Here is a 26842-nt window from a genome sequence, read left to right as displayed (position 1 = left end):
AATTTAAATGTACAAATCATACCTAAATGCCCATACACACACACATGCAAACAGTTGCCAATTCCAGTGAAACTAATAAATACTTAAAAAAAAAATAAGAAGTTCAAAAAAGTTCACAAAATAAACAAGTAGAGGATAACCAAAATTACCACGATGCACATGACTACAATGGGACACTCTTCCAATGCACAAATAGCATGCCAACTGTGTTGGGAATACTTTAAGCCATCCACTATCAGCAGTAACAGCAAGAAACCCATGATGCTGCATGCTGGCAAGAAAGAAAGAAAAAAGGTGGTAAAAGCAAAAAGCTGAGGAAAAGAAACCATAATGCAAATGCAAACAAAAGAAACCAAGTCACAACAAACATCTCTACCTGAAGAGGTGCACAAACAGCTTGCCAGACAAGCATGCAAAAGCACCAATTCCTTCAAGCCACATTTCTTTTATCTACCATTTTTCCACTCCAAATCTGCCTAAAGCCTCACATACAATTCTCAACCATCTCCTTTACTACTTCAACTAAACTCACGGTTCCAACTCCTCAGATCTGAACACGGAGAAATTTTATTTGGGTGTTTTCAAGGAAATTCAATTGAATACCTGTTTGTGTTGTTGATCCAAGATCTGAGTTAATTCACTGTCTGGATATATCTGTCTGACAGAATAATGGAGAAACTGCTGATTTCTACAAGAAGTACTTTTGGGACAAGTGCTTTTCTATACGATCTGTGATGTTTACATACAAGAATCGAAAGCTTTTTAAAACTAGTTGTTAAGACACAGCTGTCTAGTTCAGCTGTGACTGTTTTGACCTCTACAATCACCCAAATGTCCCTTTGTCCTCTGAAGTGATCTGGGCAATGAGATTTTTCCCAAGTTGCCAGTATTCCTGTGAGATATGGATATCTCTACTCTCATCTTCTCTCCTTCCTTCCTTCAACGGAGTAGGTTTCTAGACAGTTTAGTTACTGGCTTTTCCCAAAGACAAGCAATATAATAGCTTGTATCAGAATTTACAGAGCAGGAACTATAGATTTTCTATTTTTCCTTTAAAAGAAAGGCAGTGGTTTAGTTGGCTTCTATGCAGTATAGCATAAAATAAGCAAACAACAAAGGAAATAGGGTGAAAAATGAATGAGGAAGGAGAGTAATGGAAGTGGAGAAAGACAATTTAAGCAAAACAAGAACAATCAAATGCTTGTTTGTTGTTGGCAAACATATTCCCTGACATGAAAAGGAGCAAAGCAAATATGAGCAGATCTGACTGTTCCCCAAAAGGTAAGAAATACAAGTCATATAAAAGAAAGTTTGCCTCCTGACTTCCTCCTGCTCAAACAAGCCTTGGCCACCACCCAGTGGAAGTCGAACTCCACTACAAGACTTTTACAGATAATTGCTTCAGGAGGCACTAACAGCCTCATGCATCGAGTAGCAGACGTGTAATTGGAGTAAAGTGCTTTAAGTGCTCTCTCCGGTGAATAACAGTCTAGTCCTTAATTTCAGCACCAGAATACATGCACTTTGACTGTTCTAACACAATTTTCAAGGATGGTAATGGTCATAAAAACAACTCTTAAAATGACATCTTGAAATTTTGTGTTTATTTTCCACCAGTGACATCCCATCTTCTTCGGTTTACAAGTCCAGGAGAATTTTAAAGAAATTTAAGTGCCTGCACTAGAAGCTCAAGCTGCTGTCTGAAAGTCAACCTCCGGTCCTCCTCTATCACTGGCAAAGGAGTTGCTAAATGAAATACTGCTGGACAACTTGAAGGGAGAACAAAAAGCACTCTTTGCCCCTCTGATGCTGTGTCACTTTTGTAGTACTGACAGTAAGGAGAACTTATTTTATGAACATCTGCATTCAGATAAACAACAGAAATTTCAACAGATTTAGTCATCAGCCAGAAGATATAGGTGACCAGCTGCATGTCTGTAAGGTGCCCTTGCAAAAAAAGAAATTTGTAAAATTAGCCACTGTGCTTTACATTCCTAATTCCACATTTCTTCCAGAAAATATACTTCCTTGAAAAGTCAGTTTTAAACAGCAATACTAGAAATGACCACCAACACAACCATCTGGATCACGTGTTTAAAGATCATGCACGTTTTAAACAGTAAAGATTTTTAAATGATGCAAAGCCAACACCTAAAACTGCTGAGGATACATACAAACTATATTAGTATAATTCCACGTATTATTTTAGTTCACAGTCTTGTAAAATAGCTGCATCACACAAGAAACAAGGCAGAAAAAATAGTTTAGTTGATTAAAACATGAAGTGCATTGTCTGAAATAGCTACTTGTGTATTCTTGAAGTACAAGAGAAAAATCCAAAATTCCTCTGAAACAAAACACAACCAAAAGAAAGACACCATCAGAAACAGGAAAGTCAAGCTGAACTACGTATTTCTATTGTTTTGGCTGTCAAAAGGCTCATTAACAGGAGAGACCAGACGATATTTAATAGATTACTAAGGTAGTATAATACATTTCTCCACTATCACCGAAGACTATGTAAAATAGGTAAGTAAATAAAAGATACTGATAATAAATTTAATAACATTTAACTTCAAAGATAAATATCAGATAAACATTTAAAAATTTATGGCAAATGCAAGATTCAAACTTTACTAGTTTTCCCTGAATACAGAAAAGATTGGGAAAACTACAAGAACTGCAGTTTAAAGCTGGTGTTAATCACAAGGACACACGCAGATTCCAAATTTGCCAATATTGCTTTAAAATTAAGGTACAAGACCTTTATCTCTGTTTTAAGGCTTTCAGCTGCTGTAAAGTCTATTAAACTTCCAGTGCTAAAAATCCAACTCAGGACCCCTCTGCCCTTCCCTTTTCAGGACACCTTATATTAAAACACAGGTGAGAAATTGTCTCAAGAACATACCTGAGGGGCTTCAAGACTTGAAGGTGGCCCTGGCTGTCTTGTTTACAAAGCACTGGATTAATAAACTGTTTTCAGCAACATATTTTTAATATGGAACTTTCACTGGTAAGCACTTCTGTTTATTAAAGTCAGACACTATAAAAATCTATCCATATATAAATATTGTTTATTAAGCATTGCATTATTCATGTAGTCCTACAGGAAAAAATTACAGCAAAGCTGGAAATTCTATCCATATCTTGTGAGCATTTATAGAATTTAGCTGCTGTTTTAAATAACAGACAAGGAAAGAATCTGCATCGAGGAATTTTGGAAATCAGTGGTGTATACCAAGAAAGTTCTTCTCATTATGGTCTTAACATCATCCTTGAATTAAGGAAGAGACTGTTGAATCTACACTGGATCTGGCTCCAGAAGAATATGTAAAGTCACACAGATTTAGGTGAGAGAGCTGTTCAAGAACCAGCCATGATGTGGACACCTTTCATCATGTTCCAGGCAACCCAGAAAATACCAAATGCCTTTTCTTCTTTTTGAGGGTGTGTCAGAGAAGTACCTTCAAGGACAGTTTCTATGTACAGCTGTCACAGCCTCCCTTCTCCAAGGTCTCAACAACCACAGCCTCCCAGTAAGAGGTGTGCTTATCACACAGCCCCCCATCTCCAGAATCACAGGAAGAGAGGGAACCCACCTTGGGTTCCTGTAGGAAAAGCACTGGAGTTCCAAGCCATCCTCTGGAGGTTACAGTTGCGAAGTATGGGCTACCCTACACTGGTCAGCACTCAACTAGAAATCAGCACAGAAAGCAGGAAAAATCCATGGTTTTCTTTATGCTAAACAACCCTGGTATTGACAAAAGCAGCTCACTGACATCCAAAATTAGCAAGATCCCCTTAACACCCATGTTTTCTGGCTGAGCATTTTAGGGGCTTTATCGGTGAGAAAATGTTAAACAAGTCCCTTCCTTCTCTGCTCTGAAGGGAACAAGGAGCTCCTTAATTCAGTGAGAGAAGCCATGGAGGAAGTGAGCCAGAGAAAGCTACATCAGACATAAACAGACATCCACTTTAAAGTAACACGAAAGTTATTACCTCTTTTAATATCCTACTGCAGCTTACCCTACTAGGGCAGGAAAATCTATACAGCCTAACAAAGGATGCCAGATGGAAAATTCCACTGAGCTTAATTAGCTCACTGCTATTCCTGGATGACTGATACTGATGCAATTGCAAGATGAAGATTTTTTTTCTTTTTTCCTAACATGCATTTTTACTTTAGTTCTTAAAGGTATAATTCTTGCTCAGTGAAAAAAATAAAAAACGTACAAGACAGGAAGCAGTGCTTTGATTTTAGCTGAGAAAACTAAAATAAACATTATTTTCTCAGGCTATTAAATGAGCAGGCTAGTGTTTTTTGTGTCTGTACCACATATAATAGTTTCATATGTTTTAGATTAAATTAGGAGAAAAACAGTAAGACTCAAGGTAGTAAAGACAGTAGAGCCAGACATCTCTATGGAGTTTACATGGCCAGGTTTTGGCAGCCTGTGGGAGGGACCCCAAGCTGGAGAAAGGGAAGTGTGAGGGAGTCCTCACCTCGGGAGAAAGAAGCAGCAGAAACGATGAACTGATCACAACTCTAATTCCCTGCCCCTCCCTGTGCTGCTGGGGAGGAGGAGGTAGAAAAAAAAATGGGAGTGAAGTTGAACCCATGAAGAAGGGAAGAGTGGGGGAAGGTTTTTTTAAAGATTTTATTTCTCACTATCCTACTTTGATTTAATTCATGATAAATTCAATTCATTTCCTCAAGTCAAGTCTGTTCTGCCCAGGATGGTAAGTGCTGAGTGATCGATCCCTCCCTATTCTTATCTTGATCCAGAAGTCTTGTTTTGTTTTGTCTCCTCTGCCCAGCTGAGGACAGCACACGGTATCCTACCAGGATCAACCTGCCACAACACATGAGCAAAGCTGAATGTCTAGAGAATGTTCAGAACCTGTAAAAGAATATTGCTTGAAGACAGTGATTAATAAAACCAAGATTAAGAGAGTGCAGAAAATTCTAAAAAATAAAATAAAACCAAAGGCTTATGAAGTTCCTATGAAGAACGAATGAGGCAGCCTCACTCAAGCAGAGATAAGAGCAGACAAATCAGCTAGATTCCCAAGGATTAGGATGAAGGCATTTTATTTTTATTCTGTGTAAGGTTAAGTAATGTTCCCTTCTACCCCTAGCAAAAACATACCACACAGAAAGGCTTGTCCAGGCTAGTTTGAAACCAAAAAGGAAAAAGCTCAATTCCAGCATCAAAATACACTTTATTTTGGCTTTCGTCTTCCTGTTTTTTAAAATTAAACTTCCCTCATTCATGCTGAGGGGAAAAAAAACCAACACACAAAGACATTTTGTTACCAATGTTGCTTTAGCTACCAAAATTAAGAACCAATGTGGCTCAAAACAATTAGCATCCTGTCAGCTCACCATATCAGAAGTTACACCTAAGTGTGCACAGTATGAAATCAAACAACTGTATCCCACTGCCAAAGTGTCTTGGCAAGAAGACACAGTCACCATTCCTTGCTGTTGGTAGCCACAAGAAGACTCCTTGAGTCTCACATTTTCTGTCACAAGGTGGGTGACTTACGTCACCTCAATTGTCCTTGAATTTTCTGTGATAATCCACAGTATTCTCAAACAAACTTCCATCTGAAGGCATTTTATGTTCTACCAAAACAAAGGCCTTAAAACATAAATAAGTTAGGAACACACTTTCTGCCTTCTGAATCAAGAAAATTTCCAGTAAATTCTGTATTTTCCACAGAGAAGCTCAACACAACCTACATGCACATGATTTTCTAGGCTGGAAGATAAACTAACTCTATCAAGTAGCAAACTACAAAAATCTTTCCCAATTCTTCCCCTACCACAGTTTCAAGTGGAACTTTTCACTGATGAACTTTACTTTAAAACATCCATAAAAAAGTCTACGCATCGACAAACAACTGAAGTTGTTGGGATAACCCCCTCACTGCTGAAACACAACCATGGAGAACTCTGTATTTAAGATTTAAGAGACAGGACTCCTGTGATCTATGTAACGTGGTGGTGTGGAGCTGATGTTAAAGGACACAGCTGCTCATATTTGTCACCACTGTGACAAGATGCCTGAGACAGCACGTGGCTGAAGAGCAGTGACAAAGAGCAACTTCTTCTGAAGAGAAAGTCAAGATTGAAACTTAGCTTGGGGAAAAAAAGATGGAGAGAAGGTAGAACAGGAATGCTGTGGTGAGAAAGGGGAAGCAACTGATTAAAAGGTGAAAGACTTACACCTACTGTGGCTGGAAGAAATTCTGCTGGACAGATTGTACAGAAATTCAGGAAGAGGGTAAAACACAGGAATATGGAGCAAGAGAAATGGAAACGCTGACAAGAACCAAAAGAAGAAACAAATATACGGAAAGTGTTTGTACTCCATAGGAACAGATCTGCTAAGAACCAGATGAAACAGGTATTTACTTGTGATGAGTAGTTCTGACACAGGCCAATACTGTGTGCAATAAATAATATCTACAGAAACAGAAAAATTAAGTTCATTAATGAAAGAATAAATTATCACAACAATGCTACACAGGCAATCTTTATTCTGACACTTCTTAACTTCTGAAAGCTAACCATAGCAGCTTTATTAAGTTAATTCAAGGTAAATTCTGCCATGTTTGTAATTTTTAAAAAAACATTTTGTCACATACTTTCCTACAGTTAGCAAGGATAAAGTAAAAGGGCTCTGAGTAATCACAAGAAAAATTCTAATTAAAGACTATGGAGATAGGGATAGAAAAGAGAATAGAATCTTAAGAGGAAGAAGAGATCCCATACACTTCATAAGCAGGGCCACATGAAACAACCATCTCTTATCTGTAACCAAAAAGTACAAACACTAAGAAGAAACAAAGAAAACTATTCAATTAAACACCCAGAAGGTCTATCTCTTACAAGAAATTAAAAATCTGGATTTGACTAACAGAAGAAGCTATTTGACCTGAAGTTTGGTCCATATCTAATCAATCTACAAAACAGTCTGGATTCTCAGGCAATGTAGTGTTTCAGACACTTTGAAACCTTGGTATGTAATCCTGTATCTGAAAGGTTTTATAAATTCAAGTTAATAAAATTACCAGTACATGGTATTTTTCAAAGTGCTTTGCTATTAGCTTAAAACCAGTAAACAAAACACCAAAAGAAGAGGAAATTCATGAAAGGAAAAGTGCTGATTTTACACTGTAAAATATTTTTGGGTAAAAACTCCCCAAATTTATGCAGTGATGGAGAGGAAAATATTTGCGCAGTTTTCAACAGCATGAATTAACATTTAAAAAACTAACAATGTGTGAACAGTTGCAAATATCTAACTCTGCATATGTGCAAGTTTCTTACCAGCTACTGGTAAATCCAGCTTTGCTCGTTTCAATTCTGATATAGAATTTTGGAGCTGCTCTATTACAAAGTCATCTTCATAGAAGAAATCCTTGGCTAAAGACTCCTGCAGAAATTCTACAAGCTCTTCCATTTGTAATTTCATCAGATGCTCTATATAAGGAGAAAATAGTACATAATACATTAAGATATCTTGATAATGAACACTCAAAAATGTACTTTAGTCATTAGGTGCTTTTGTTTTCAAAGCAGAATGAAAAACACTTGTTAATTAGGCAGATAACAGATTTCTACAACCAGAGATCTAAAAATACATTAAAAATTCACTTGCAAGTCACCATGGAAATCCTTTCTACACGTTATTCTCTACTTAGAACAGTGCTTTCCAAAACGGGGCATCTGCAGAAAACTAACTACAAGTCATCCTCCTTCAGCCTTCTCATCTCCAGCAGCTTCAGGTCTTTATTTGTCAGCCTGCATCCTCAACTTACAAACACTGCTGTAGATCAGTACAATATACATCATCTCCCTTATTAGGAGCTCTGAAAAGCAGAAAAACATTTTAAAAATCACTGTTTACAGTACCCTCATTCAGAACTGAATTAACTCCCAATGAAATGATGATGGCAGCTCACTTCAGAACTGTTGCTTCAGGCTCTCTGAAAATTCAGGTCACATTTTGAAAGTCATTTTACAGTTATCAGACTATTTTTCTTTCTCTTACAGCAGTAAGGTCATGTGGATTGCAAGGCTGTAACTGCATACCTATGTCACTTTTTTCATCATTTGTATGTCATCCAAAGTTTCAGAATGTATGATTTTAATATGGAAATCACAAAAAAATGTTTTGGTGCTGTAATAAAAATGCTCTTGGCATGTATTCCACAATGACACTTTGACTGGATAGCTATACCATCCACATTTTTGAGGGTAGACAAGAAACTGGAAAACAAATCAGAATCTGTCTTCTACCAGCTTCTCATCTCCTCTGTTGCCGTGAGGTTCTCTGTGTTTGATCATGGAGGAAGTTGCTGTGTACTTGCTAAGCAAGCAAATCCACACTCAGACTTTTTCCTCAGGCCTTCCCATTAAAAGAGTGGAGAATAACAAAAAACTTCCAGGTAGACGTCTATTTGCAAATAAAGAAAAACCAAAATGCTAAGCCTAATGATTTGCTTCTAAATGTTTAGCTTTCTCAAGGGCAGTAATGTAAAAAGTAACCTTTTCCATTTTTCAAAGCAGTTTGTAAACAAGCTCATGGGAACACCCCAGTGAGACAGTGAGGTAGCATCACCACAGTTCAAGAAGGATAAACTAGCAAGGAAATTACAACATTGATTCTGCAGGCCCCATGAAGACCTCTCTGCATTTACAGAGAGTCAAATGACTTCACTCAGAAAACCAAAATCCCACAGGAAGAGTGTCTCAAACTCGAGCTACAAGTTATCATCCATAGAAATGCTCAAGTCTATTTAGAAGCCAACATCCACCTTCAAAAGCTTTTTGGGTCCTTTGGAACTTAGGATGCTAAGTCACTTTGGTGAACCAAGCATAGATGCTTTAGACAGTTCTATCCAAAATCTCGATTTTTACCTCACCTGAAGTCAAGAGATGAAGGAGAAGGTCACACAGGCAGACTAGAGAAATTCTGGATTTTAATTACATTCTTGGACGAACAATGGTATCACCACATAGACTGGTGATTCCTCGTTGCTGAGGTATTTGCTGGTAGATTTTCAGCATTTAGTGGCACACTCTGGATTCTTTGTGTGCTTTTTTAATTAATTTAAATCCTGTGAGGGCTAACAAGCCATTTCCAGACCATGGAACTACCACACTTCACGCCACTCTTTAGTCAGCAGTACAACTCACTTCAGGTCCAAATAACTTTTTGACACTAATAAATACTTTTCTTTGACAATCACACTGCATTGGACCCAGCTGAGATGGAATTAATTTTCCCCACAGCTGCCCTCACAGTACTGTGCTGCACACTGGTGTCTAGAAAGGTCCATCTTGCTTTCTCCTTACCCCAGTCCTGCTGGAGGAGGGGAGGGATAGAGCAGCTTGGTGGGCACCTGGATCCAGCCAAGGCCAATCCACAACATACATACATTAATAAAGCAAAGATTTTTAACTTTTTGTGCGTAAGGAATGAAAAATATCCCTCAGAAGCAGCATAAGGCAAATGGGAAACTAAGATGTTCACACATTAAGGTCAAACTACACAAAATCAGATCAAAACTAGCTGAACGTCTGTTTAGGTTTCAAATGTTTGAGGAATTTCTTACTTCTGTGCAGTTTCAGAATTGTGTAAGACATAGCAGTGAGAATCCGCTCTCCTTCAAGTATGTAGATATCCCATATCCTGAGGCTTAATGTAAAGGGAGTCTGCAATGACAGAATCAGGCAATGCTGTGAAAACAGTCTGCCCCAAGTCACAATTAAAAACTGCAACACAAGGAAAAACATACTCACACGATCAAGAAAACACTGGAAAAACCACTTGGTTGTGTAAAAGCTGGTGGGCATATCCTGGGAGTCCTGCAAACAACACAACAAAGAAGTTGAAAAATATTTTCAAAAATTCAAGTAATGAATTGAACTGACCATGAAAAAACATTTTCCCCGTGAGGCCAATGTAGGCAATAGTCAATAAAGAATTAATTAAACTATATAAGACATTGTTACTTCAATCCAACAGATGCAATTCTGGTTTTTATAGCTTTTCTTCATCAATTTCACCACCTGAAGAACATGCACTTGGAAATGCAGAAGTATTAATACATCCTAGACTTTTATCATGTTCTTGGGACAGAGGTAGCAGAGGATAAAATCCTCTCTCAAGAAAATAAATCAATATTCTGGAGCAACCCAAGTTCAGGCACTAGGTCCATTAAGTCTTTCACCTCTCTGTAGCAAGGCTGCCAATTTATGCCAAAGGCTGAAAGAACTTTGTTACAAAAATATATATATGCACCAGAAATGATTGTAAAACAACCAAATTCTTTGACCACTGGGCCTCAAAAACAGGACGTAGGCTGATATGGAATTTTATTTCTGAATTAAGGGGCCTAATTTCCCCTAGAGCACTGATAATCCACGTGGTATGACACCCATTCAAAGATTGGTAAAGCTTCTCTGCAGCTTCATGGAGCTCTTCAAAGTCCTTTGCACAGTTAGAGGAAAAGTTGAAGGAAAAGCTGAGAAATTAAGAAATCCTGAATTTAACTGTGGGATAACATCATATTCTATGCTTGCCAGATTCAGCTTTTCCAAAAATTATGGACCAAATTTAAGAACTTAGTTATACAAACACTGAATAAGCAACGGGCCAAATCCCTTTGGTTTATGTGCAGGCTTTACTTTTGTCTTTCAGGAGTTAACACTGACTCATTTTAGTGACACACAAAGAGATGAGGAAAAAGATGTTGCAAGTGAGCATCTCTAACACTACCTTTTAAGAACTGGAGATGAATTCTGGCAGTACCAATGTAGTGTGAAAGGAAATTCTTAATGACTACTGGAAGGACATTTTTCTCCCATGAGAAAAATAATTTACATCTTAGAATAAATATAGCCAATATTAGGAAAAAAAAATGCATATTATTTTCTATTTAACAGTATTAGAAAAGATAAAACTCTACATTTAGCTTCATGAAAATAGAAGTATTTTAAAAGAACCACTAACCCCTCTTATAAAGGCTCTTTTTTAAACAGAGATTAAAACTGGTTGTTCATAAAAGTCACCTCTGTCCAGAGATGAACCACAAAGCTAAACACACAAAAAGCCCTTGATAAAATGTTCTAGCATCAGCTCGCTTACAGCAGCTCACACAAGGCCAAATAGAAGAACCACACACTGTCCTTAACTCAGAGGTCCAGAGTGAGACAGACATCCAAACTACTCACTCTTAGGATCCAGTTTTACCATAATTCTGCCAAGGTGCACCATAACTTTGTCTATAATGAAAACAACAGCATATCTGCTTCTTAAAGCTTTTCATTTTTTCCTGAGGTTTGAGTATTCTTGATCTAGTGGGTTCACCTGAACTGAAACAAGGCAGAAAGCTGTAAAGCAGCGTTGCTTGTATAGTGAAATAAGTACTTACCAAATGCTGCTTAAGTTTGGACAAAAACTTCTTCAGTATTTTGTCATGATGTTCCTGAAACCTCAACAGTTTTGGAAAACCAGGAATAAAAAAACCTAAGAAAAGAAGTTGACCATTTAACAAGCATTTGTACTATAAAAATTACATTAAAAAAGGCATTAAGACTCCAAGAACATTATCCTTCTATAAGACCACTAAATCTGAACAGATATTCATAACAATATTTTGATGTTTCCATACAGATATGCACATCCTCCTGCCTAAATAGCTACAATCAATAGTGGTAACTATTACTAGATGTGTGACTTAGTGACTATTATCAGATCAGAATGACAAGTGACAGCAGATCCATCAGTGCTACATTAGCCAACCCAACATAAGATCATGTGAAAACCGTATTTATAATTATTCTTTAAAAGAAAACAAAACAAAGAATCACAACCCACACCCACTAAAATTGAAATTATAGGCCAGAAAATTCATGATAGAAGGGCAAACAGCATAGGTATCTAGTAGAACTGTCTGCATTGAAGAAAAGACCACAAAAAAAAGACAAGAGGGATATTCCAGCAAGACATCATGATTATGTAAGTAAAGACTGTAAACTCATACAACTGAAACAATGGGCATAAAAAACCCTATCTAATAGGTTTAGTGATCATACATGGAAAAGGAAAGCTCTAAGATCCCCTTCCAACTGAGGTATCAGCAGAGTTAAAAAATGGCCCAGAGCAAACACATAACACAAGGCAAGAATCACAGACAGACACTGGGTTATATAGATCTAGTATGGCAGTTCCCTATTCTTAGGATGAAAAAGGCTATTAAAAAAACCCAAATATCTTTTAAGCAGTATGAAAACTGGAAGAACAAGTATAGATCCATAGCAGCCATGCCACTTAAAAAAAAAAAAATGACTAAAGAAGTTCCAAACCCAAAAGCAAAGTCTTTCTAGTTACCAATTGTGTAACTCAGTGCATAGTCACTAAAACACAAGATTTACTACCTCAGAATCACACAGGTTTAGTATTTTATAGATACAAATGCAAATTCTACAATACTTAAATGTCAGGTTGCATGTTAGGAAATTTCAATAACACAGGCAAGGCATTTGGTTTCTTTCTTACTGTAAACAGTGAATGACTACATCAAAGCTAATTAGCCATCAACAGTAACAATAAAGGTTCTTTTTCCATGGAAGGTTGCTCTTTCACGTTTATATACACCAACTCGTTATGCTGAATTTCTAAGACTGTAGAAAAGATCAATGGAAAGAGCTTCCAAAAAAACCAGGTAATTTTCAGGGTCAGGTGTCTGTATTTTTATCATTTAGAGACTTCACATACAATATGAAATACCCCAGAGACCAAATTCATCTCTTGATTTCAAGTGGTGTTATATTAGAAATTAGTCTGGCTAATGGGCTGCACCCAAAAAGTATTCCAGGTTGCCATATCACAGGTAAAAGTGAAAAACACATGAAAAACCTTGTCTGTGGGGAGGAGCTTTCAACCATCCTAATCTTGCCAATATGATTCTAATTGAATTACTCAGCCCACTCCCATGATTTCCATAGGGAGATGCCCATTTCAAAGAACCATCTGATGGTCTGTGGCATCAAGTGCAATTAGAAAAGTTTTTCTTCACAGATATTGGCAAATTGGAATTGAAATTACTTAAGCTTTAAAGAGTTGACCAACAGTGCTTTAAGCTAGTTTCTCCAAAGAACACAGAAAGCGCAAACTGTAATATGACATCAGTTAACTCAGTTTTAAAGTTTTCTTTCCACAATCTGCAGTGATATTTACAGCTGCACAGTGACATAAACTGATTTAAAACAGATACATTCTAAGAATCACAGGAAATCCAGGTTGCATGGGACTTCTGGAGATTATCTGGTCCAACATGTTGAAGGCAGAACCTTAGACTACTTGGCAACATTTAATAAATGATAAATTGGCAACACATGAGTTATAATTAAAGTTTTATCAGCATATCTATAAATGCAAACTTGCCTAACAGGAGCTGCCAAGACAGTTTCAATGTGTATAATAAAGCTGTGGCATGATGGTTCATATGCCCTGTGGAGGAGCTCATCAAGCCTTGGGCTAACTCAAAGCTCCCTCCTTCCCTCTCAAGTCACTTGGCAGGTGTGTGATAGGAATGAAGGAGGGAAAGAGAGAGGTTTGCAATATCTCAAGCAACAAATCTGCCTGTGTTCACCCTCTTGTTCATCACATCTTTGTTTACCATGCACACGATTTGGTAAATAGGGAGCTGATTTTGACTTACTTCCCCCAAAACACCTAGAATTTTCTGTGAGCTTTGAGAAGCTCAATATTCTACACTGTTGCAGTTGCACAGGTTTGGATTATTATGAAATCTATAGATTTTTTGCAAGATGCTTTTAGTCTGTGTTTATTGTGTAAAGCTCTAAGAAAATATTTTGACATTTGACGAATTCAAAATTTCATTTATGACACTCCCATCAGATAACACTTTTTTTCCTTCCCCAGTGCTCATAGCTTTGCAGAACTGTAAACAGCAAACTAACAAACCATCCCTTTGTTTTGGGGGTGGAGAACATTCAGGAACACTGAAAAGCCTGGGAAGGAAGATATCACAGAATGAGAAATTCTTCAGCAGGGAAAAGCAGCTAGAGCTTGCTGGAAATTTGCTAAAACCCCAAGTTCTGGATGGCATTTACTTTTGCAGCCTTCCAAGAACCACAGCTTTTGTGAATCACCACAACTGTAACATCACAAAGGTTTTGGAATTCCTGGGCTTGCTCCATACCAACAGCCATGTAATATGCATAGATCATAATAAATCTGGCATGGAAAGAGAGAACTACCAATAACATAAGAACAACATTACCAAGAGAGCAGGAAATTCTGTGTGAGGCAGAGATAAAACTGAGAAGCCTGAAGTTCATGCCTAGACACAAGTCCATTTTTTACTGCAGATTCCTGTCCTGCCAAATGATAGCACAGCTGCAATATTATTTAACACATTCTCTATTAGGTTTCCACTACTATTTTATTACTATATAGATGTCTACATAACCAGCTTTCAATTGGTTACATTCCCTGAGAGAATAAGAGAAGAGGAAACCATCTGATTTTCATTAAGAACTATTTGAAAGATATCACATATAAAAACCATTACTTACTCTTACGGATGAGAGCTCCAGTAACATGCAATACCTCCCTCAAGTATAAAACTCCCATTATGTCTTATTTTTGACCAATCAGAACAGCATAGTTCCATTTTCAAATAATTTACAGCTTAAATAGGACAGGCTGAAACCTAAATATACTGACATGAAACTCCATACCATGCATAGCGTGCTTTGGACCAGAGAGAAGTTTCACCAAGGCCCAGAAGGCATCTTCTTCATTCATGTACATCAGGAGCAAAGCTGTGATCTGGCTCATTCCCTGACAGTATCCAACTTCCTGAAAACCATACAGTGGAAATATTAAAATGCTGGAAACAAAAGCCTCATAGCCATAAGCTTTTAGCTTTTCCTTGGGGTACTGGAGGAAAGATGATGCCTGTCCTGATGGCAAAGCTTCCCACCAAACACACTTCATATTTAAACATTAAAACTATTGGCAGGTAGAAGGGATGATGCACAACCCTCCAACTGAAAAATAACTTGGAAGTATTGATTGCTCATTAGAACTCACTACTGATGAACAAAATCCTTTGTCAATACTAATATTTTCAAGTTACTGTATCATCTTATTGTCCAATGGATGCGTTTCTCATTTAGCTGTGATTTGGGGGGTTCTGTGGAGGGTGAGAGTATCTGGCTTTGTTCTGGTTTACAGTCAGGGCACCATCTGATAACCGCAGGATTTTTCAAGAGTGACCTGTAATTATAAACTCGCTCAAGTTTAGCAGCCCAATAGCAAGCAACTCTAATAAACCCAAAGAAAAAATTTATTGTCCAAAACTGAACTTGAGTACTTCCTCCGCTATTAATTTTGAATTTTATGGCAGGAACCAGCTGTCACTATCATTCAGCTGTTCAGATAACCCCATCAATAAAGTATATGTATGGAAAATTACTTAATTGTTGAGTAAGTTTTTTCAGGTTTCCAAATTCTTAGCACAACTTTGCTCTAGGGATAAAACCAAAGCATTAGAACTGCTACACATTAAGAGGAAAAATACAACAACAGAAGTGCGAAATAAAAACTTCACTATAATATTCTCATCATTACAGTTTAATGATTGATTTTAAACATAATTATTCATGCAACTTGAAAATACAAGCCCAGTGTTTTATAGAAGGCATAAAAGGCCAGACAGAAAGGTTTGGATTTTGAAAAAATCCAAACAAACCAGTATTTAATTCAAATAACTGCTTAATTTCTCTTTCCTCTTCTAAAGCTAATATATTTTATATTGACTTCTAGAGAGTTGCTAATGGATACAAAATGGAAGATACACAGAAATGCTCAAAATGGGCCCAAGGAATGAGGGGACAGTGCATTAAAACCACAGTTAAACGTGGACACGATGGCGTTTCTTTTTCTTCTATTTTTAGCATACAGCCAAAAGACATTGCAAAATACATAAGCTTCTAACCCTTATGAAATAGTCTGGAAAGCCCACTCTAATAAATCCCCATCCAGGACTGCAGCCAAGACAAAGGGCTTATGTAAAGAAGATGCAACCTTTTAAACTAATTTCAAATTTTTAGAACCTTTCAGGTTATGAAACACACCTGTGGACTCCAACATGCATCTTTCTGCAGTATTTTTCTCCCCATCATTCAAATGAAAGGGAGGCAGATAAAATAATGGGGGGAAATATCAGTCACATAACACTCCAGCACAACACAAATTCATTATTTTAATTAGACACAATCCTTGGCTTCAGCCAAATTGTAAGCACAGTTCAGTCTGTCCAATAAAACTCCTGAGATGCTTCATTTTAACTTCAGCTCAAAACACATCAACAAATCATTTATTTCTGTGTACCTCCAAAGGTCTCTGAAATGTCTGTTGGTTTTTTAGGGAAAAAGCAATGCAAGTTATCTTACAGCACATTCAGAGAACCAGATTTAACTGTGAAGGAACACAACTTACCGTATTATATATGGAATATGCAGCTAAAACATGGAACAAAGATTGTTGCCTGAAGAAATAAGAGCAGAAAATGAAAAAAATTATAGTATTATCTTTTGTAAAAACAGAAAAACATAGAAGTAGTGAACTGGATTTTGGAAACACGTTTTCCCAATTTAACCTGTCTAGTACTAAAGACCAGGATAAACCACACTTCACAATGATAAGTGCTTCTGATTTCAAGCCAATTTCATAATTAGCACCTTTAAGATGTTTTACATGTTGAAATGTTTCAAAAAGTATCAATAATACTTTAGAAGAGAGTGATGGCACATCATCATTTTTACAGACAGGTAAAGTGAATCATTGCATGGGTGACATTTCAAACACTGATTTATTGTGAATGCCAAAATTTAAACGCCCTAAACCTGATTTCTGTGCTTGCAGAACACTAACAGCTGTTACTGATTCCAAACAGAGATGTAGAAGTGAAGATGTGAAATACACAAAGCAGCCACAAAGGTGTCTTAATCTTGGCACCAAAATTAGAGTCTGCTCTAGTGACTGCTACTGTCGAACTGAAGACAAACAATATTAACTCTGGCTCAGCATCTTGTGCTCAGCCCTCTGTTGATCTCTGGATACTTCAGAATTACCAAGAGCTTTGTAGAGGTCCTTCGCTTTCTGTAAAACAGTCTAACCTGTGAAGGTAGCCAGACAAAAAACCCCAAACAACAACAAACCAACCAGCACAACTCTGATCTTTCCAAGTGGTATATGAAAGTAATGGTGGAGAGCTCTCATAATCAACTTTTAAACTCACAGCTACTTTTTGTCACCTGTTCAGGAGAGAATCTGGATACCTGAACACCTACTTTCATCTACAAGCTGAGTTTTTCACATTGTCCTTTTTCTATCCAGAGAAATTTTCTTCCTGTTACTAATCAATGAATGGAAAGATGTACTAGCAGGCTAAAAAACAGCATAAACCAGAAGCTGCTTATTTTCTTTTGGGAAGAGGATTTATACTTGGAGAATTTTACCAAACATCTACATTATGGCATTTTGGTTTACCCTCTTGCAGAATTGAAGTTTAGCCATTCTTCAGTAACCAAAGAAGGTACTAGCCATTAAGCTGAGCCTCATTTTACAAGGACAAACTAACAGGTCCCCAATGTACATAGGAACCTCCTGTACCCTCAGATGACCATATGAAACTGAGCATAGGAGCTCTATCTCATTCACAGTTACATACACAGAGTAATGGTGATTTTAGTATTATTTACACTTGATGGTAGCACTAAAGACCTGTAAAAGAACGACCCTTCAAAGACATACAGTCTGCTTAAAAGTCAAACAAGCTATTGACTTACCCAGGGGACTTTATTTCACTGCTATGTGAAATGATTTCTGAATTTTTCATTGAGGCATTGCTGGAAATGCATAATATATGTACAGTAATTCTGAGATCTATTCCAAGTGTGAAATTGCTTTAGGCAGCCAAAGGCTTTCCTGTGGACTCTGAGGGCATGGTTACAACAGCCACAGGGACGGGAGATGGCTCTGTTTGTGTTAACCCCAAACTGATGAGGCAACGAGCTTCTGCTGACATCTAAAATGTGTGCACAGAACAAAGAGAGGCCTGAGCAGCACAGGCACTGACAGCCCTGCACAAATGGATCTGAACTGCACTGGCTGCATGAATAGTCTCAGCTTGGGAATCTCCGCTCTGTGCTCCTTCCTTACAGCCATCACAGAAATTCCCCGATTTAGAATTTTTCCACAAAACATCTAGAATAACAATGGAAGAAAATGTTACTTTTATTATCACATCGAAGTCCACAGCTCTGAGTACTGCTTTTTGAGAACAGCAGACTACCATAAAATCTGCCTTGGCAAGAAAAGGAGATTAAAACCTGAACTAATACAGAAACAGAAGGGGAAAAATACCCTCTTCTTCTCAGCAGGGTGCTGATGCTGCAAACAAGCAACAATACTGATGTTTGTATCCCCACTTTTTTCACTATTAAGCATTTTTAAAGATGACAGCTGCCTAATATTCCTCATCTAGTGGCAGCAAAAAATAACAAAACATTCTGAAGAAATTCAAAAGCATTACGGCCTACAGTTCTAAATAATTAAATGCTCACATACAAAAATACTGCTTTATTTGGTTCTGAATCAGACACTGGGAGAAGAAGAACACGAAATCCAAAGAAAGTCTAAAATCTCTGGGAAGGTGAAAGTTTACTTACTTTACACCGTATCTGTCCCGAAACATGATGTGGTCTCTGTACGTCCGGTTTACATCAAGGTCAATTTGCCGGATATCTGGCGACGACCCTCGTGCTTGACACTTCAATTTCTGGGAACACGGTAAAGAACAGAATTTAAGTTTAAAGTTGTGAACTCTAAAATAGCAGAAATCTGCTTGACTGTACAGCTATATTAAAGTAATTGCCATCACGCGATTTAAAACAATACAGAATAGCAACTCATGAGATTAACGGTTTTAACTCCCAAAATAAGCTTATACATGTACAAATTCTGTGACTCAGAAGCAGCCACAGAGAAAAGATGTAGAAAGACCAATCCCATAACACAATTTTTCACTGCCCATATTTAAGGTTGTTTCAGCATTTCGAATTTCTTATTGCCATTTCTCAAGCAGGCACAGCACTAGAGAAAGACAGAAAATTAATTTTGCTACTCAGGAACAAGAACTTGAGATGCCAAGTGCTCTAGACTAGACTTTAAGCAAGTGATTTAGTGTGGTTTTCATACTTTTCCTGTCATTTTCTCTAGCAGAAGTAACAGCTACATAGCTGCCATTTATTACCTAAGTACAGATAATGGACATTTCTATAGTAATTTCCTCTGTTTTTCTGTTCTAATCTAATTTAGCTGTAGAGTACGTCTACTTTAGCACTTGCTTTAGTGTTTTATAATTAAATCCATTTTTGTAACTGAATACTTATGAAGCCTGCACAGGTTTAGACTGACACCTTATTTTTTGCACTTAAAATGATTTTCTCTTGACACTCATTCATTTATTCTCACTTCTGTCCGTAAAAGTTGAGTTTGCAAGCCTCTGGATTCAATATGGTATTTTCAGAACATTACTTCTGACTATCAGAGAATACCACAAAAGGCAAAACTCTACAGACTCTGGTTGCAAAAAAAGAAGAGTAAAGACAAAAAGAGTAATAACAAAGGGATCAAACAGGGAACAGTAACATGCATCAAGTCTGTTTGAACACAACCAGAAGCTTTAGGCACATGAGGAATTACTTGTAAGTCACTGAACCAACACTAACCACATCTCAGCTATGTGCACCTTTCAATATAATTTAAACTAAACACCCAGAATGATCTGTCCCCCCCAGACAGACCAGAAAGGCAGCAAAAGGAAAATTTCTGTTTTTTAAACACCTATGGTTTGATGGAATATAGGAAAAGAAGCACCCTGAGCCCTTGCAGTCGTGGCAGCTTCACGTGTGAGAGAACAGAAAGGTACCGAAAATTTGAGAAACAGGAAGGACAGAAGGTTAAGAACTTGTCTTTCCCCTGCAAAGAGAACTGAAAGAAGGTATTTGACCTACAACAAATGTGTATTATTCTTCTAAATTTAGGGTGTGCAGTTTGTGACATTTGCAGTGAGCAGTGTTAATATAATTTCAGGAAACAGGAAAATAGAGAGCAGCAAGATGAGTATATCGCAAATAAATCAGATAATGATGGAAGAAACTCTTTCTACTTCTGTATCTGAACTACAAACACGTCTTTGTTTTGTATTGAGCATTAGATGACACTAATAATTTCTGAAGATTATTTCACCTATTTTTAAATGCTTCTAGTTTTACTTGGCATTCTTCCCTGCAACGACATTAATCAGCATTAACTCTGTTTTACTTTGGATCTCCCACTACTCTTACTGAGGAATTTACAAAAAATATAATAGTCTGAAAGAGCAGCCTGTTAGACTAAAGAGTGAGAAATATGAGGAAGGTAACAGACACCAAAATTTAGATAACACCAATCCCAACACCAATCTTCTTCCATAAGATTCCTCATCTATTCACACTCAGTCTCAGCTCAGCTTTTGAATACACAGCCTTTTTCCTAGCTGAAACAAGCAATAGAGTGCAATGTAATTTCTAATTTATTTTTTTAACACTGCATAACAGCAAAGTCTTAATAAAGCCTGTAGTTTTAGTATCTGGTATTTTTTAATTAAGTAGAAATTCTACAAACTCACATTATAGAAGTCTTTCATTTCTTCTTTCATCTTAGGAACATCAAGCAGCAAAGACCAGACTTGCCCTCTGAACTGCAGTGGGATCCCTTTATAAATTCTCCTATGAAACTGCAAAAAGAGAAAAGAAGATGAAAATGCAGCACAATTCACAATGCTCTGAATAAAAGGAATAGTGATGCACAACATGCTAAAGAGAAAAATGCAATTACACCAACTGCCCTAAGAAAGGGATGACCTGCTGGTGACGAAGTGTTCCAATGTGTTTTGAGGAACATGTCCAGCAATGCCATTTGGGACCTCTTGACGGAATCCAGAGGCACAGGGACAAAATGGATACACAGGCCAAACCTTCCCAGGTGGCGTTTTCAAGTCAGGACTTTTGCATGTAGGAAGGTCTGTCAAAATTGTATCACCTTTGCCGAGCAAATTTTGTGATTTAGATCCCAAAAATCAGATTCCTAGCAACACTATTTCAGGGTAAGCCACAAATAACTCACTGTAATTATGGTCTATAAATAGAAATAGCAAAAGGCAAGCAGCAAAATCACAAAGCTTTAAAAATTATCAGTAAAAAACCAAATGCAGAACTGATTTTTGAATTCTTGTAAAACTGCAACAGAGTGCTGAAATGTATGTTATGCAAGGAGACAAACTGTGAGATCACAAAAAATCAGAATGTGCCATTTCTAAAGCTAACAGATCTCAGACTCTATTTCTAAACTAATAATCAGTCTCCTACATGCATATTAAAACATTTCCAAAAAAAACCAACAAAAAACACAAAAAGGTGTTACCATCTTTTGGAGACATACCTAAGACAAGGGAAATAAAAAAGGCAACCCTGGCAAAGAAAATGAATCCTTCTGAAGTTATGTTTTTACCATTATTTTAATGATTACACAGGGAGACAATTAGATTCAAAAGAGAACAAACCACACACAATTGCTCTCCAATTTTTCCTTCATGTTTATCCTACAATGAAAGTCAGACCTTAAAAATCTCAGTTGAAAAAGCTACCACTTCCTTTAAACATTTTTATAAAAAAGTTATGCTTGCAGTAAGAAATATTTCAAAAGCAATGTCCTCCTCAAAGACAGGATTTTTCTTCTTTTCACGTATTTCACATCTCCAGTTTTGGAAAATTAATGAACCCCTCTTTGCAGTATATTTCCAAACCTCCTGCCATTTGGAATATATTGGCTCTTTAAAGGTGTCTTTAATTCCAGCAAGGATTTGTGTCTGGATTGCAGAATCTGTAACTCTTGCACAAGTAAGGTTATGAGTTTCTTCCCTTGCTCCTTTTTCAAATGAAAATTATAAACTTGTATAAAATACAGCAGCCATCCTGAAGACTGTCCACAAAAAAAATGTTGTGTTTCATAAAGAAAAATTTGCTGCCTTAATACTAAGAATGCTAAATCAGCAACACTTGTAGTGCGAGCACAGCTGGGCCAGTGCAGTTTCTTCTGTGAAGGTGAAGAAGAACATACAGAGCTCCAAAGCAGCCTTCTCTACAGATGGATACCCTGAGCTCAGGTCACAGAATTCCAGTGTGTGTCAACCCAGACACAAAGGTAACTGTTTGTGGGAAATAATTCAAGTCTTTTGAAAGCCAGACATCCCCAACTGCAGTGGAGTCATCCTAGGAAGAGATTAGCCTGTCTACTGGAAAGCAAAATGAGCCAAATTTGCAGGATCTTTTCTGGAAATCTGGAGGAAAACTAGGGGAAAAAAACGCAGTGATCTATGTCCTCAGTGATGGGTAGTACTATTTATTCCTCAGACCCATGTACAGCAACAGAGCACCTTCACAACAAACACTTTTTCAGCTAATTATAATTTTTTAACTCATTTGCAAATGTCTCCAAGAGCAAAAGATTATTAATGAAGACAACTGGTTGAAGAATAAACTCTCAAGACTACTGTTGAATAAATTAGTATTTTGAGAGAAGGTCAGGTGGATACAAAAGGCCAGAAATAAGCTTTTATAATAATAGCTTCTTATTCAAACAGAATTAAAACAATTCAAACCATCCATCCAAAGTGTGAAGATGTTCAGGGGCTTTTTGGAAAATAAAACTGAAGGAGAAGAACCTCCAGTTTCAGAGGAGTCCTTGGCATTTACAATTTTCCCATCTCCTGCACTGCCTAGATTGAAACAGCCAAATGCTAGAAGAGCCCTTAAAGGAGGAAGTAAAAACTGAGACACAGAACTATGGAAGTGCTTTTCACAGAAAAGTTTGAAAAATGAGTTGCAAATATAACTTTTAAAAGAGCAGAAAGGACAGAGAGGCACCACCTGACAGAATAAACCCAAATAACATTCACAGCTTCTTGCAAACTATTTTAGATCTGTGTTCAGCTGACTCTGCTGTTCCAACTATTCTTTTATTGAGGCAGAGGAAAGCTCTCAGTCATCCCAAGTCATTACTAGATCCTGCCTACAGACTCAGCAGAACACTAGACCGAAAACTTTCACTATCTGATACAGAGGAGAGAAATGTCACTCAGTCATGGCACAGGTTCCACTGCACAAAGAAGAACATGGAAACAAGTGTGAAAAATTTCATACACAATGGAAAACTAAGAGGAGTGGCTGATACACCAAGAGGGTTGTGCTGCCATCCAGAGTGATGTCAACAAGCTGAAGAAATGGGCTGCCAGGAGCCTCACAGAGTTCAACAAGGAGAGGTTCAAAGTCCTGCACCTGGGAAGGAACAGCCCCAGACACCAGAACATTCTAGGGGTCGCCAGCTGGAAAGCAGCTCAGAAGAAAAGGACCTGGGAGTCCTGGTGGACACCAAGTTGAGCAGCAGCCAGTGCAGTGCCCTTGAAGCAAAGATGACCAATGGTATCCTGGGCTGCATCAGACAAAAGTATTCCCAGCATGTTGAGGGAGGTGATCCTTTCCCTGTACTCAGCACTGGTGAGTCCAGTTGTGGGCTCCTCAACACGAGACGGACATGGACACACTGCAAAGGGCTACAGAGATGATGAGACCATCTCTGCCATGAGGAGAGGCTGAGAGGGCTGGGACTGTTCAGCCAGGAGCAGAGAAGGCTCAGGGGGATCTTATCAATTTGTCTTTTGCATAACGATGAAGGAAGGGTGTAAAAAGGACAGAGCCAGGCTCTGTTCAGTGGTACCCAGTGACACAACCAGAGGGAACGGGCATAAACTGAAACACTGGAGATTCCCTCTGAACTTCAGGAAAGATTTTTTCACTCTGAGGGTGATGGAGCACTGGCACAGGTCATCCCGTCAGGCTGTGGTGTCTCCAACCTTGGACATACTCAAAAGCCATCAGGACATGGTCCTGGGCAGCTGGAGGTGGCCCTGCTCGAGCAGGAGGCTGGACCAGGTGACCTCAGAGGCCCCTTCCAACCCCAACCTTTCAGTGACCCTGTGCAATGCTGCAGCTTTGCGAAAACGACACGGCTGTGCTGCATCTTGGGGACTGTGGGAGGGAACCCACACACACTTCACTGCAAAATTAATTTCTGATAATCATTCAGTCACCAAACAGTTAAAGAAAAGATAAATGAACAAACTGATTATTAGCTAGCTGAATGTCTTTACCATAAGTACCATTCTAGTGCCCTCTGCTGTCTTTTATATCCTTATGTAATACCAGGTTAAAAATCTGCTGAGAAATGCTGGTTGGGTCTATACACTTGCAGAGCTCTCATCTACTTTTCTGCTATCTCTGGATTAATAATTAAAACAGAAAATAGAAAATTCAGGAGGTTACTTTTTTCATCTGCTTCAGGGAAGATGAAATACTGAGTTAATTTTTAACGAATTATTTAAAATTAAAGCTTCCTTAAGGTAATAGCTCAAAACAAAATATATAAATATACATAAAAATACAGGTTTAAGTTCTGTATCACATCTAAGCTGATATTCAGCCAAGGACAGCAGTCAAACTCTTGCAATTATTAGTAATATTGTTGATCCTGAAGTAGGTAGGAGAAACTGACACTAAATGAGGCCCTATCACCCAGGAATTCAAAGGAGCTTCTCATGCAAAAACAAATTGGACCTCTAAATACACTGAATATACAGAATTAACTAAAACCCTTGTAAAGCAAGAAGACAAAAAGAAATTAGTATAGTCTCAATGAGGTCCATAATGTCCAACATGCAAAAAACACCTGGAAAACATACAGCCTCCCCTCCCTTTGTCCAGCCCCAATATCTCCACCTCATAACCCAACTGGTTTCTGGACAAGAAATGAGGCCACTGTCACACAGCACTGGCCTGAAGAGTGGCAACTGGCATCATTGCTCCTGCAAGATATAAAGCTGGTTTTCTTGAAAATAAAACTTTCTCAGCTGCGTCAGGAAGAGCTGCACAAGTAGCAGAGGGACTCTGCCACCTCAAAAAGAATCAGTGATGAGAAGCATAAGAATTAAAATCTGAAGTCTCACAAGAAAGTATATTTATAATGAAAAGAAAATCTGTTTATAAAGCCTGCTGCCTTTAGAGGTTCTTCCGCTTCTGTGGGTTGCATAAAACAAGAAAAAGTGCAAATAGAGGAGTTGTTCCATCTCATTCAAAAATCTCAGGAATGCAAAGAGGGTTCTTCATTAAGGCTCTGTGTTCAGATTCCAAACGACCTGGAGACTTGATTATTATACTGTGTGTGAACACAGCCAGAACAGCTGGAAATGGCAGCCACCCTGATTGTTTCTCTTCTTCCTTTCCCCTTCAATTTAGGCAACTTCAATCACAGATAGATGAAGGCAAACAGGGAAAGACAGAAATACTTTGGTGGAAATACTCAAATGGGAATACAGCATGTAACAGTTTTATTTAATCTTTCCTGAAAGTTATGATCATACTAAGCCAGGAAAGATTTACTATCTGTGGATGGTTGATTGTACCCTGAACCACTAAGCAGTAGAATACAAATAGGAAATAAAAGCATAAACTAGAGAAGGACCACACTGAAACACAAACTTTGCTGCTCTGTGCCACTTCCTGCATAAGAAATAACTGATGGGGAGATGAAAGCTTTGTTTTGACAAGTATCAATCATGCAAAGACACAAGGGCAGTTACACACTTCAGAGTGGTATCTATAAGAACCATGACAACTCCACTGAAAGAGATGCCTAAATAACCACACAGGAATCAAGGAGTTTTATACACAAAGAGCAAGTCAGACAAAAGCATCAGGAGGCCTTTATGAATGAACAGCAGCTCCTGGACAATCTCAAACAGAAAAAGGAAGCCTACGGGGGGGAAGCAAGGACAGGCAGTTTGGAGGAATACAGAGAGACCGTTCAAGCCGCCAGGAAGCAGGTTAGAGAGCTAAAACCCTGGTGAGACTCAATCTGGCCAGGGACATCAAGGGCATCCTATGTAAGGAAGAAATTCTTCCCTGTGAGGGTGGTGAGACCCTGGCACAGGTTGCCCAGAGAAGCTGTGGCTGCCCCATCCCTGGAAGTGTTCAAGGCCAGGCTGGATGGGGCTCTGAGGAACAGAGTCTAGTGGAAGGTGTCCTTTGTGTATGGCAGGTGGCTGGAACTCAATGATCATTAAGGTCCCTTCCACCTCAGACCATTCTATCATTCTGTGATTCTACATTGTTATAGAGCTGTACATGGGCTCACTTTATTATGGCGTGTTTCACTACCTCTAAACTATTACTCAAACATGGCAGAGCCTGGCATATTTCTGGTCTCAATATGACAATTCTTCCATCTTTTCCCAGTTCCTCATGGTATACATTCCTAATCTCTATTCCCCACCCCCTCTTTTTTAGAAGGTTTAAGCACAAGCATTCTAACCGGAAAACAGTGTGAAGTTCCCAGAGGCTTCATCTCTTTCTTGAGATATTCTTCAACAGTGAAGATCAGGAGAAGATGTAAACTGAAGCATCTCAAATGCACACACACACCACCAGTGTGTTAATGTTTTCTCATTAATTCTCTTTGTGAAGTTATGACAGAAGAAAAAAGTTGAGAAGCAGCCTATAGGCAGGCCTGCAAGAGTACTGAATGAAAACTGTAGTTTTCAATTAAACATTTGACAGTTTGGGATAATG

At 38.1% G+C, this 26842-nt stretch overlaps 1 protein-coding gene across 7 annotated transcripts in view; it reads right to left on the bottom strand.

Annotated features, from left to right (window-relative positions):
- The window catches only part of LOC121673342 (USP6 N-terminal-like protein), a 112416-nt gene that overhangs the window by 7117 nt on the left and 78457 nt on the right, over positions 1 to 26842 (bottom strand). For all 7 annotated transcript variants that reach the window (XM_042046568.1, XM_042046570.1, XM_042046572.1 and 4 more), the window contains 8 exons: positions 20791 to 20898; positions 18788 to 18897; positions 16554 to 16602; positions 14789 to 14909; positions 11452 to 11546; positions 9818 to 9883; positions 9631 to 9730; positions 7340 to 7492 (listed from right to left, as the gene is read on the bottom strand). In XM_042046568.1, coding sequence (XP_041902502.1) covers positions 7340 to 7492; positions 9631 to 9730; positions 9818 to 9883; positions 11452 to 11546; positions 14789 to 14909; positions 16554 to 16602; positions 18788 to 18897; positions 20791 to 20898 — 802 coding nt within the window. The remainder of the gene's footprint in view (positions 1 to 7339; positions 7493 to 9630; positions 9731 to 9817; positions 9884 to 11451; positions 11547 to 14788; positions 14910 to 16553; positions 16603 to 18787; positions 18898 to 20790; positions 20899 to 26842) is intronic.

This window comes from Corvus kubaryi, unplaced genomic scaffold (genome assembly GCF_017639235.1).
Source record: "Corvus kubaryi isolate FWS band 111438036 unplaced genomic scaffold, C.kubaryi_AGA036_p1.0 65361, whole genome shotgun sequence".
NCBI lineage: Eukaryota > Metazoa > Chordata > Aves > Passeriformes > Corvidae > Corvus > Corvus kubaryi.
This window is presented reverse-complemented; position numbering and strand designations above follow the sequence as displayed.